This window comes from Triturus cristatus, chromosome 8, assembly GCF_964204655.1.
Source record: "Triturus cristatus chromosome 8, aTriCri1.1, whole genome shotgun sequence".
In the NCBI taxonomy this organism is placed as follows: Eukaryota; Metazoa; Chordata; class Amphibia; order Caudata; family Salamandridae; genus Triturus; species Triturus cristatus.
This window is the reverse complement of record NC_140591.1, coordinates 836,344,082-836,357,748: the sequence shown is the minus strand read 5'-3', so window position 1 is coordinate 836,357,748 and position 13,667 is coordinate 836,344,082. Positions and strand designations below refer to the sequence as shown.

At 44.7% G+C, this 13,667-nt stretch overlaps 1 protein-coding gene across 2 annotated transcripts in view; it reads right to left on the bottom strand.

Annotated features, from left to right (window-relative positions):
- Positions 1 to 12,177, bottom strand: part of LOC146805144 (coagulation factor X-like) — a 218,089-nt gene extending 205,912 nt beyond the window's left edge. The window contains exon 1 of one of the 2 annotated variants that reach the window (XM_085622316.1): positions 11,896 to 12,177. In XM_085622316.1, coding sequence (XP_085478442.1) covers positions 11,896 to 11,965 — 70 coding nt within the window. In that variant the 5' untranslated portion in view covers positions 11,966 to 12,177. The remainder of the gene's footprint in view (positions 1 to 11,895) is intronic. The other variant, XM_085622317.1, reaches the window with a different exon arrangement.
- Positions 12,178 to 13,667: the final 1,490 nt, after the last annotated feature.

Genomic DNA, 13,667 nt, shown 5'->3' with positions numbered 1-13,667 from the left:
TACGTTAAGCAAAAAATAAAGGGGTCAAATTATATCCTCCACTTACTCCTCATTCACTCGGGGGTGCCCCTCTAGGTGGCACCTGGAGTGCCCTTTCGGTTGATTCACTCGAAGGCGGATCAGAATGGGCGGTATGTCCTGGTGCAGGGGGCACTAGATGGAGTGGACCTGACTATATTGAATGTGTATGTCCCTAACATAGATGAGGGGGAGTTTTTTTCTCCGTCTGAAAACACCAGTGACGGACAACATAGCAGATCGCCTATTGTGGGTTGGAGACTTCAATTGTGTCCTTGACGCAGACATTGGTAGGTATCCCCCTGTGCCCTTACCAAGACCGATATGACGGAGACACTAACTACAGTCATGTACAACCTAGGATGTAGGGATACATGGAGAGACCTCCTTCCAATCAAGAAAGAGCATTTGTGCTACTCGGCCATTTATGGCACCTATAGCAGATTGGACCGTGCCCTAGGCAAGTGGTCATATAAGTGGAAATGCAGTCGGACACTTACTAGGGCAGGTACCTGTCAGATCACTCCTCCCCTATTCTTGGAGTGGGGGGGCGCGGTTTCTGGGGGGGCAGTCATGTTTGTGCTTGCAGGCGGATGCCCTACTAGATGCTCCATTTAGACAGGTGATCATGGAGGTGATTGCAGAGTACCTGGCGGGTAATTGGAGCACCACGGAAGGAAGAAGTACTTAATGAAAGGCACTTATTTGGGGGGAATGTCTCAGTAAGGAGAGTGGTATATGAAAACAACTGCAGGGAGAGCTCACAGACATGGAGGGTAAACTCATTGAGACTCAGTGAGGGGAAACAACATCCTGGGCCAGTGAGGATTTGCTGCATAGAAGCTTGGGTGAGACATGGAATAGGCTTGGTAGGCTTACGAGATGAGAAAACAGACAGTGACCACATCAGGAGGGGACAAGCCTGGGAAGCTGCTAGCCTGGCTGCTCAAACGTAAGGTGAACAGGCTGCCTATTGTGGCTCTATGAAGGTGGGATGGATTGCTGGCCACATCCCAATGAGTTATCAATGACACACTTGGGAACCACTTGCGCAGGCTGTATAGGGGAGGTGTTGCGGCAGTCCCAGATGCAGTTAATAGATACTTAGGTAATGCTTATCTTCCAGAGCTGCCTCCTTTACTGAGTGAGGAGTTCGAAGTGAACATCACTCTGGAGGAACTGTAGGAGGCACTGAGTAAGATGAATAGGGGTAAGGCACCGGGTGGCGAAGGCTACACAGTGGAGTTCTACCAGGCATATGTGGCACAGTGGGCGGAACCACTGCTTAAAGTCTTTCGAGAGGTGAGGAATAGGGGATTCTTCCCCACACCCTCAGGGAGGGTGTAATGTGTAAAGCTTCCAAAGCCAGAGGGAGATGAGATGTGTCTGTTAGCCTATTGACCCCTTAACATACTTAATGTGAACACCAAGGTGTTCTGTAAGGTGGTGGTGGAGCGGTTGCAAGGTGTGGTGGTTTCCTTGGTTTATGACGAGCAAAGACCTTCATGCCAGGATGTAGTACAGCCCTCAATTTGAAGAGACTTGCAAATGTGATGTACTCTTTACACCATAGTGGGGAAGACCTAGTCCTGGTGTAGCTGGACATCACTAACGCATTTGAAACCTCTGAGTGGACATATCTGCTGCAAGTGCTTCGGAAGATGAGTTTTGGGCCCAACTTCGGCTAGTGAGTGAGGCTCCCTATACAGCTGACAGGGTGCAGATCGGTGGCATGGTGTCCAATGAGTGGAATGTTATTGAGAGTCACACAGCAGGGCTGCCCCCTCACCTCTCTCCTTTTCAGATTGGCACTGGAGCCCTGGCAGCGCGGCTTCACTGAAATATGGAGGAGTTTTGTTTAAGGGTGGGGACATGATGCATCTCCTTTCTCTGTATGCCGATGATGTTCTGTTCTATTTAAGAACATCCATGGAGGCAGTGCCGCTGCTGCTGGCCCAACTGGAGGATTTTGGAGTAGTGGCAGGACTGCGCATAAATAGAAATAGGTCCCTGCTTTTCCCACTGGGGGACACTTAGAGGGGCCCCAGAAGGGGCTCTAGCACCATTGGAGCTGAGGTGGAGACCAAGGTGTTCTAGTACCTTCGCCTCATGGTCGGACACTCTTTGGACAGTCAAAGTAAATACGGTATTGACCCGCTGGTGAGTGGCCTTACAAAATCGGTACAGTTCTGAAACACATTACTTCTCTAAATGGCAGGGAGAATTGCGGTAGCAAAAATAGTGCCCCCCCAGTGTTTTAATAGCATCCAGAAAGCGCTCTATACCATGTCTCCTTATTAAAACCCTTGATCAGCTTATGGTCTTCCTCATCTGGGTGGGGAAGAAGAGCCGTGTGGCACTGTCTCTGCTCAAGCGGGATCTCCTGCAAGGAGGCATGGGCCTCCCAGGCCTGGAATCCCTACTACTATGCCCCTAAACTGTAGCATGCATCACATTGGGTGGCAGAGGACAAACATTTGGAGTAGCAAGTCCTGCGTGGTACATACTGCACGCACTCGCTATTGGCTCTACTCGTGAGAGGCTGTGGACATCAATAGGATGTGCTCTACCTAGTGCAGCAAGTGGCGGAGGTATGGGAGTGTACAATCACCAGGGTCTTCAAGAGTTCTCCCTTTCGACAGGGAGCTCAATCTCTGGGCACTCTTGGGGCAATTCTTACAGTACACTGATAGCGAGCAGGGTGAAGGATATGGGAACACACTTACCCACCACTCCCCAACAAACAGAAATGCTTCAATTATTGCTGTCGGCTGAGCCAGAGAGCCACTTGCTGACACTCATGTACACAGTACTCAAGGTGGACAGTCAGTACTGAGCCATCAGCATGCAGGGCATGGGGGCAGGACATGGCATCCCCGCTAACAGACAGGGAGTGTAATAAAACATGCAAGCTGGATAAGTGGGTCTACTGCAATGCCAGTTTCAAGCTGGCGCACTTTAACTATGTTAATCGTACATACCTAACTCCAGTCTAACTTAATTAGAGGTACAGAGACAGGGGCACAGACTGTCCTAGGAGTGGAGGAGAGGCCGCATCCTTTTTGCATGTGGCATGGGATTAACTCATACTGGGCGACTGTGGTCCTGCGACTACACATGGTTACCTCACTGATGGTTGAGATGTCACCCTGGGTTTGTCTGCTCTGGCTTGTGAAACAACCCAAAGGGGGTAAGATGCAATGGAGGTTCCAGAAGTTGGACCTTGTGTTAGCCAAAAGATGAGTGTCTATAGGTGGGTGAGCACCCCCTCACTTACGCTATGGGCGAAAGTCATTACTGGGCATTAGCAGAGGAGACATACCTGATGCTCAATTGCTGGGATGAAAAACTGCAGGACGATCCGGAAGCCTGGGCCATGCTGGTGGAGGTTATGCAGACAGGTATGGACGGGTGTGGCGAACAGAGGTCATAGTCACAGGGCTCTGCACACACTGTCTCACAGGGGCAACAGTCAGAAGGGGATGGGAGGAACGTGGATCCACTTTAAAGGCCTAGAGGACCACAGCAAGGGAGTAGACAACCAAGAAGTGGGATCCTTCTTCTTTACAGTAGAGGGCCTGAGTAGAGGGCCTGAATGATTCCACGGTTAATGACTAACAGTATATTTTTTCCTTTTTCTTATGGGACACTTGCCTAGAGGATTGGTGGGGTCGAGTCTGGAGGGATGGGCCAGAGGGCTGGATCCTTTTGACAACTATGAGTGGGATTGTCATGGAACCTGAGCACATGTACCGTTTGTTGCTTGCGTATATTTCCTTTTGTTGGTTAAAATGCAAATGTGTAATGCACTGATATCACTATGTATACCCACAAAAGTGGGTTGCCTTAAATAAATGGCCAAAAAGACAATAACTTGTGCCCCGCCATGCATTCTTTATGACTGCAAATAGTACTTTACACAGGACATATTAAATGGCATCATTGATGACATTTCTGAATACACCTCAATTGACATAATTAATTATATCACTGATGACATCATCATATAGTCACCATGGCACCATACTATAGGGTTTCTGGTCCTGAAGTATTTCAACTTATGGACAATTTTCTACTCACCTTATTGGGATCGTTAAGACTTCACATGATTAGCAATTTTAAGTTTAAAGGTTAAACGAGAACTGGTGAATTTCATGGATTTTTTACTTTTTAAATGTTAGTTTGTACCATAATTTACCACCTATGATATCACTTTAAACTTTGATTTTTCTGTGAATTTACACACACAAACACAGACGCACATATGTGTGTGTGTGTGTATGTGTAGTAGTATTGTTTGGAGATTGTTTCCATTGAAAAATGCAATTTTTGCTCATACCTTTTGACCCAGTTAACTGATTTTAATGAAAGGTCAATGATGTAAAAACCTATACATCACAGGTAACCAGGAAAATATTTCATGGTTGTCTGTAAAATATGGATTTCCTCATCATAACGGCAGTCCCCAACCATTCAGGGGGGCTTTAATATTTGTCAGGTGTTATAAAGTGCTCTTTTGGATTTTTCCCAGTCCTCACACTTTTCTATTGTTAGATGCTGTGGTAATTGATCTAAAAGTGTGCTGGGTTCTGCCAACCAGGCACAGCACCAGTGCTCTTTCCCTTAAAAGATAAATGTGAATTGGTACACCCAATTGGCAAGTACTTTTACACTCCTATAAGGCCCTAGTACATGGTACCAGTGGCATCCAGGGCAGGGATGTAAAAGGGGCACCAGGGCTGCAGCACAGATTGTGACACCCTGAGTCATCCGAGTAAAACCAAAATCTGTGTGTCTGCCATGTGAGCCCTGCATGAGCAGCCTGCCTGCTCGAGTTTAACCCTGCACATACCAATTGTAAAAAGGTCCCCTCACTGCACTTACTATATGTCAGACAATCCTAAGGTGAGCCTCCTATAGCCCAGGAGGCAGGGTGCATTATACTAAATGTGTGGGCATATAGGTGCAAGCATATATGGCCCTATGGAAGCATTCTGAATGTGAGTCGACAGTAAGTGACCATCAGTCCATAAGATACCATGGGCTTGCATTAGGACATTACCTATATGTCCAGCTCCAGGGCTTTCAGTGGGATGGAAAAACTGGGGAAGTCTCTTAAAAGGGTATGGCTGACATAATTAAGGGTGTGGCTTAAAAACACATAAGCTAAAATTCTGTGCTTAGCATAGCGTGCCACCGACTGGTATTTTGCTGTTTCTGTCATCGCATCCAGATATATGATACAACTAGTAACATTGTAAATGCAACAAGCCAGGACTATTGGCAATGTCATTCAATTCAATTCAAAATAACTTTATTCGGCACAAGACCACAAAAGTTTGACAAACAGACAACACATTATTTAAAAAGTTTAAAAAATCCCTTTTAAGATAAAATCACAATTGAAACGTTGTGCCTCATCGGCCGTAAAATTTCCAAATTTATTAAAATGAAACTATTCTAAACATTTCTTCTCCCCAACCAGTTACTGTAATTCATAACGTTTCCTAATACCCAATTCAGTTTTGATAAAATTTGACACCGCACTGCAAATAACAGAACAAGTCAGCGATTGCAGATATCTCAACCCCTCAAAATATGTACATGGACGAAAATTCATTAGTTGAGGTGCCAAAAATCTTCTCTGTTCCTTGTAAAGTGCACAAAAAAGAATAAAATTCAAGGTGCTCTGGGTTGCCATATAATCACAAGGGCAGGGGGTGAGGTTATCCATCCACCCAGATTGTCTAGGAAATGCCACTAGAAAGTGTAAAGTGCTGAGGCGGAAAAACAAATTGGCCATGTCTATGTTTGTTGGTTACATAAAATAAAAAGCAACAACTTTGGCTTTGTTGTATATAATAGTAAAAATCCTTTAGTTCTGAAATTATGAGACTGTGAAAAGAACTAAAACGAGTCTCGTCAAAGTTACATCAAAGGCTTTTTTGCAGTGTTACTGCTACAGAGTGAAGATTTTTTTATCACCATGAAGGCGAGGGCAAAAATGTAGAGCCCGACAGAGACCCATCCCAGCACCTGCTTTTAAGAACTGCTGGTGCTGAGGACGATCAGGACCCGGCTCACTTAAGGCCCTGCCCAGCTCCATGATGGCCTTTTGCTTTTGAACCCCCAACACACTGGTGATGTCGAGGTTTAACCAGCATGTACCCAAGTGCCACCTTAGACAGTGCCCACTTAGTTTAACCAATGTTCTTATGACTTGGTGTGCTTTTTAGAGTGTTTTCCCCCAAGACAGAAGTCTGATCTCATGCTGGGGAGTGTGTGCCACTCCCAGAGGCCAGAGACAAAGACCTGTGTGAGCAGGAGGTGACACCGCTGCCCACCCAGGGTGGGCTAGTGGTTTAAACCTATAAAGCGGTGAGCCTCATAGGCTTCACTGGTGCCACTGGACAAACGCATTTGTCCCCCACTTGAGGACAAAGCCTCCACCTGCCCCAAGCACTGTTTTTTGCGGGCAGACTGGAAATTAGCTATGCAGGAAGGCATGCACCCCCACAAGGCTAAACACATTTCTAGGGTGTTGCAACTGAGGTGTACAGTCAAGGATGGCACTGGCAATCTTGAATTTAGCCTTAAATCAGGTTCTGACTAGTTTTAGTTGCGTAGACCCACAGGATGTTGTTACTACTGGGGCGGAATAGACACAGGACTAGATGCCCATTGGCCACAAGTCCTCACACCCACTAACACCCCCTAACTCCAGGATTTAAGGGGCACCCCAGGCACCAGATGTTCAGATTCAACGTGATATGAAGAAGAGACCCCTTTCCAAAGCAAGGCTGGACTACATGAAGATAGGCAGCCACCCTGCACCTGCTGGATTGCAACTTGACCAAGGCAAGAGACCAGTTCCAAAAGGAATGCGAACCCCTCTGCAAACTCCATACTTCACTAGAACTCCCTTGGACTAGAGGAACTAGTCCCCTGCAGTCGGCAGGCACAAACCGCAAAGTTCACAACCTTCAAGTCTTGCACCCTGAGACACCTGGTGTGGCTGCTCCAAGTCCTTTTACAGGTGGCTTCTGGGAACTGTAGTCCCGACCCTCAGTGAGGCTCAGTGTTCTACAACGTTCCCCTGGTCCTCTGGTTAAGGATTTTCTCAACTCGGGTGCTTGCAGGTACCAAGGCTTATTAGTGGTCAGTCCAACTGCAACCTGCTTTACTCAACGCTTCTAAAGAGATTCATCTGCTCATTCGACCAAACACTTCTCTGGTTCCATCGTAATGATCTTGCATTTGCATTCACCCTCGTTGGGCATACATGCCAGCTCCTCTGCCCGTGGATCCGGTTCAGCACCACAGATAGCCAAGAGCACCAATGCACCCAAGTCCCCTGAGCCAGATAGATTGGTTCTGCCTGAAGGCTCCTGCTCCAGGGCCAGCTCCCTGCTTTTTTCCAAAGGGTTTTTCATAACTCTGCCTGCAAGTACTTTTTTGTTAAGGTAGCCATCTAAAGACCGCAAGCCTGATTGACAGCTCCGTTTGACAACTAAAGTGCACGCCTGCACCCTTAGGCCAGGTAATATTGTGCTAGCTGTTGTGAACTGGTCTAAGGACTCCCAAGACCTGAACTCTGAGCGGGTTCAGTAAAACTCGCCCTCTTAGTCACCGATTACATATATGTGTTTTTCCGATTGACCACAACGCTAATTTCTTCACATTGCAAAGTATTAATTCATTTATTACTTTAAAATTGATAACTCCGGTTATACTGAATGTATTGATTTTGCTTTTGTGTCTAAAAATATTTTAAAATCTGAGCTATTTTTATTAATTGGTTTCGAATTTCTGTCAAGTCGTGTCAATTATTTATCGTCAATATGGATGATGTGAAATGCTTATTAACACATATTCCTCTTAGTAGCCTGTCTGCTAGTTTCCATTCGAGCAGGATCGAGAGACGTGTACTAGAGAGTACCCAGGGTCCATCTTTGTGTATTGTGCTAGTATTACATGGTAAGGCGCCCCTGCCAAACCACATAATACTTTCACCTTGCAGCATTAGGGTTCTTCGGTTTATGCCTCATGGAGGACCAAATTATGCAGCAAGATTATCTAAATTATGTAGCAACCGATGCAAATTACGCAGCACACTAGCTGACAGTATATTCATTGATTTGAGCTAGAAAATACATTTTGGTGTACTACAAGTTTTGTAAATTAGGTGCGAAATCAAATGGGAAATGTGTTAAATCCAAAATTGTATAGTATACAATGGTCCAGTGTTGTCATACCAGAGTTCTGGTGACATTTACAAATCACTCAGCCTTCAGCTTCGTGGCCAGTTACCCTTTATGTGTTCCAGATACATCGCCAGACAGATTGATAGGTACATAGATAGAGAAACAGATTTGTACTGTGCCATAAAGACCTATATCTCTTAGGCAGCGAAACTCAGCCACAGATTTTTGTGAAATGAGGATTCCATCCAATGCGAGGCGTAGGTAAAGCCTGATTTTCTTCCGACCATGTTATTGGTCTCTAAGCGCAGCAGGGCATTTACATAACAAACTCAAACCACTCTACAAGTTCGAAAGAATAGCGCTTTTCAAAACAAATACATAGGTAACTTCCATGCAATAATCTGAAAAACATTTCCATTTCTGTTCTCTTTTATTTTTTCATATTGATCTTGCACTGGTCTGTCTCCAATCTTAAAGTACATAACTAAATTACCATTTGTCAAATTGTATGTATCTTAACTTGTGCACTTGGTGATTTGGACTGTGTTAAACTGAGGTGGCCCGACTGTTGTGCAAGCATGCATGCAAAACACGAGTGCTTATTCCAGTTTTGACATATCCGCCCTGTTTTCGAAGCAGAATGCTTTATTCGCAGAAAGCTTTATTTACATGGGTTTTGTAAAGCAGTAGTGGTCCACATCTGAGAATTTTAGCGAGCTGAGGGTCTTAGTTTGGAAAGTCAGTATCAGCAAACTGTCTGGGGCAGCAGCGTTGGCTCTTTGAGGTGGGACCTTCCTTGTCCAACACTCTTCACAAATCACACCTTTTTAGGCGGAGGTGAGCTCTAAGCATGTTTAAGGCTGTTTTCTGGCACACGTCTGAACGGTACTTACAGGCACATGCATCAACCTAAAAACCGGTCGCAAACGGGCAGATTCTCAGAATCTGCCCCTTTGCGACCGGTATTTTTGCATTTGGGATGCATCATCCCAAATGCAAAAATCGCTATTTAAGGAATCTCAAAATAGCGATTCCTTAAATAGCGATTGCATTTAAGGAATCCCAAATTGAGATTCCTTAAATGTAATGCATTAAAGTTTAAAAAATAGCGATTTCGCTATTAGCGGGAGCAAATTACCATGAAGCTGGACTCCATGGTAATTTGCTAAAACTTAGAAAAATGCACTTGTTTGCATTTTTCTAAGTTTAATGTTGCGCACACACATGCCCTTAGAGCATGTGTGTATGCAACATTTGTGCAGAGTTCAAATACATGGGTGCAATAGGGTGTCATTTTGACACCCTTGCACCCTAGGTATTGCGGGAGCAATTTGCGAGTACCTACTGGTACTCGCAAATTGCTCCCGCAATCTTCAATTCATTCCTATGGGCCTGGAGGCCCATAGGAATGAATGGGAAGCCATTCATTAATTGCGACTCGCAATTTGCGGGTCGCAATTAAGGAATTTGTGGGAATCGCTATTTCTTTAGCGATTCCTACATGCATAGGGTTTTTCAATTCCTTAATTGCGATTCCTTAATAATCGCTATTAAGGAATCGCAAAACCCTATGTTGATGCATGTGCCAGTTAGATCACAGAATCAACATGTTGGGCCAGCCTGTAGGGGAAAGTGGTGGTAACATTGACCATTGTAGCACTGATTGTGCACTTGCACAATGAGCCCTCAGCCACGGTCTTTAACTTTATTGAAAACTGTCAGATGGCGGCAACTGCAGCGCGAACAGAATCTGAGAAACTCAGGGGGGAAGGGGGTCACAAAGTCACGCATCTCGCTGCTGGCTGACTCAGCTGTTTTTCCTTCTGAGACCCGTGAATATTTAACCTACTGCCCAGTCATTTATAGAACATGTTGCGTAAGTTTTAGAATATTATTTTGGGGGCGCACAACTTTATTTTACATCTCTGTTTAGCAGGAAGCCTAAATTATCCTACCTGGTCTCGATGAAGAGACAGATTAATTTAGGTGGGTATATAAAATATTTTTGTGCAGGCAGGCTCCTCCCAGAATTTTTACACGGGAAACATGATGAACAGGAAAATTAATAATGGATATTACCATAATTGTTTAGATTCCAGATGTAGGTAAAAAAAAACCTTTTATTTTAGCTTTCTTCCACATAGAAAATCCTTCCCTTCAATGTAAGTCAATGGGGACATTATTTTCCCAATTTTTCTTCTAGATTTTCCCTCTTATCTGTTCCCAAATGTTGCCATAGATGCCGAACTACTCATTCAGATGTCTAAATTAAAGGAATAAAGTTGAATTTGAAAGAGTCATCCATCAAGAAACTCCGGTCAAATATAGAGGCAGATTCACGAACCTTTTCCAGCAGGGTCATTTACACCTGTAAAAGGTCACAAACTCACAAAGACAAGATTGTCTAAATTTACCATGCCAAGATGACACCTTCAAGCGCAAAGGTTCGGCAAAGTGTGCAGATGTGTTTGCACAACTAACTGACCGAAGGGTTTGAGACTCCACAGGGGTTGTGTCAAGAGAGTGTGAGGAAATAGAGTCCAAATGAGGTGATCGCCCACACAGGTCATAGGTTTGTGAGTTTTCACAAACAACTACTGGTTACAACAAGTCCTAAGTGCAATAACAGCTGAAAGTGACAGAATGTGCAGACACCTATCCTATAAATCTCCAGGGTGGCTTCACAAAGGAAAACGTGTTCAAGCAAAAAAAGCATACAAAGTATACTTTTTTTTTTTAACAATTTTCCTAACCTTATTCCTGTTAATGCCTTGCACTGTGGAGACTATGTACAAAAGATTATGAAAAACAATTAAATATCTGGGCACTGCCAAGGACATGACACCAGTCACCTAAGAGCTTTGTAATCAGGTGAGCAATAATGTAATGTGATTCACTATTCCTGTAATAAAAGATTCGAAAGAAAACGGAGTGAAGCCCCAACCGAGGCACCACCAGGCGCGCAACACCCATTGGACTCGCAGGGCTTCAGCCCCCCCCCCCCCCCCTCGTATGTGGCAGCCCGGGATGAGACAGCTTCCCGGGCAAAAAAGCAGCCGCACCCGAGCACTTCACAGGTCTTTAAAAGACCATTTGCATGTTAATGAGGCCTCGCTGTTGTTTCACCCCTTCTAAGCGCCCCTGCAGCTCCACTCTGCCTATTGCTCACCCCTTCTAAGTGCCCCTGCAGCTCCACTCTGCCTATTGCTTAAAGTTCAGCCCCCCCCGAAATTTTTGCTCAGCCCCCCCCCCCCCCGAAATTTTTGCTCAGCCCCCCCCCCGAAATTTGGCTCTAGTTGCGCCTCTGGGCACCACATAAGGACAAGCTGCAACTGTGTCCCTGGCACTGACGTTGCCACCTCTGAGGCCAGGGGTCGAACAGACAATGCCAGGGGTCGCAAGAGGTAAACCAGGGGCGCCCCTGTGACCCCTAAATGACTCCCAAGCAGAGCACGCCTGAAAATTGGGGATTGGCAGACCGAGACAACAACGACTATTGAGTCTAATGCAATGTACAAGCGCATATCTTCAGACCGTATTGTTTCCCTGTATGTGGGATAGTTAGACTGCAATAATTCGCGAAAGCAAACCTGCAACTTGCCCTTGAAATGAGTTGAAATAAGCTCTTATTACAGGATAAATTATAAAAAAAAAAGAAGCAGATAACTCCTACCGTTTTCTTCGGCTTGCAGGAGGACAGCCGAGAAGGTCAGAAGCGCTAAAAAGCAAACGCGGCTCGCCATCGCGTGCTGTGTCTGTGCGACCCCTTGGACTGCCGGAGAAGGACGAACAAGCTGGCTGCCAGAATAGCTGAGAAAACACAGATTTCCTGTCGTGTTCCCCAGGCCCAGCTGTTTGCCAAGAAAACAACGCCGGTGTTTAACACAGTAATCCCACCCAGAATCCAGGCTGCTCGGTAAAAGAGAGCCTAGAATACTGTAAAAAACTTATCACCGAGTAGAAAAAAAAAAAAGAAATTCATCGAACGCTAAATATGTACCTCAGTCCGTTTTCCTGACAGGAAAGAAGGCGCAGGAAGTTATTGTGAGTAGAAGAATGAAGGGCCCAACAACTACTACAGGTGGGGTGGCCGTAATCCAGATACAAAGCACCAATTTGAAGCTGTTAAAAAACGACCCTAACAAACCCTGAACGTGGGAAAGATACATTGTGAGTCCTCAATATTTCTAGCTAAACACTGGCGTTTCTGGAGGGGTACGACATGGTGGCAATGCCTCAGCACCATTTGTCCTGCCCCCCCCCCTCCCCCCCCTTAGTCCACAGACCTCAGCAGCTGAATGTAGGAGGAGGGACACAGAAAAACAAAGAAGACACTGCACCTTTCCACAGAAATGCATTTTTTCCAGCTGCCTTTCATTGCAGTGCAGGGTTCTCGGGCTAAAATGTTTAAATCCGACTTTGAATGCACTGTGTATAAATCTATAACTAAATATACATATTGCACAGTGGCGGTCGCCCGACCACCACTGTGCAGTGATATGTGAGTCAGTTTCCCAAGGTCGAGTGTTGTCAGGTCTGGCGTAGCCAGAATCTTTTGATTTTCAAAAAAATAAAAATACAACATACTTATTTCGGCAGCTTTCATCATCCATTGGTCTGTTGGTCTGTCGGTCTGTCATTCGCATTCTGCTTCCGCCCACTACAGCATACAGCAAGGGGGTCAACCCACTTTAGCCACTTGATAACTTCACTTTGTGTGAGTGCATTTTGCACTTTCACAAGGAGAACATCCAATCACACGCTAGTTCCCTTCTGGGCCAGTATTTTGGTTTTTAATTTATTACTTCGATGTTGCCTTCGTGTTTAGAGTGGGATGTGTCAGCAGGATACTTTGTAGCAGATGTGAGCACAGGCCAATTCCAAGATTTACCAGCTCCTGTCTCCTGCCAATGCTGTTGTAAATTTCTTTTGGGAAAGTCCTTCATTTATCTGACTTTCTCAGTTAAACAAAGGACACTCCAAAAGAAATTCACAGCAGAACAGATTGCACCATTTTAAACTGTTCTTCATGAAGTTATCAAAGGCTTCAATATTGTACATTTGAATTCATAAACGGACAATTCTTCGGAACTCATTTATTCTGGACTCCATTTCACCAATGGTTCTTTAATAAACTTTGCCCAGGAAGAAAGCTTTTATTATATTTAGTTTGTAGCACTTTTTTCTTTCATTCTTTTATTCATTCTTTCTCTCATTTGTTCTTTCCTTCTTTCATTCTTTCCCTTTTTCTTTCAATCCTTCTTTCTTTTTTCCCTTTTCTTTTATATCTCATTTCTTCTTTACTGCTTTCCTTTTTTCTATCACTGCTTCTTTCCTTTATTTCTTAATTTTTTTTCATTAATTCCTTCTTTCTTACTTTCCTTTTTCTTTCATTCTGTCATTACTTTTCTTTTTTCCATCTTTCATTCCTTCTTTCTCGGGTTT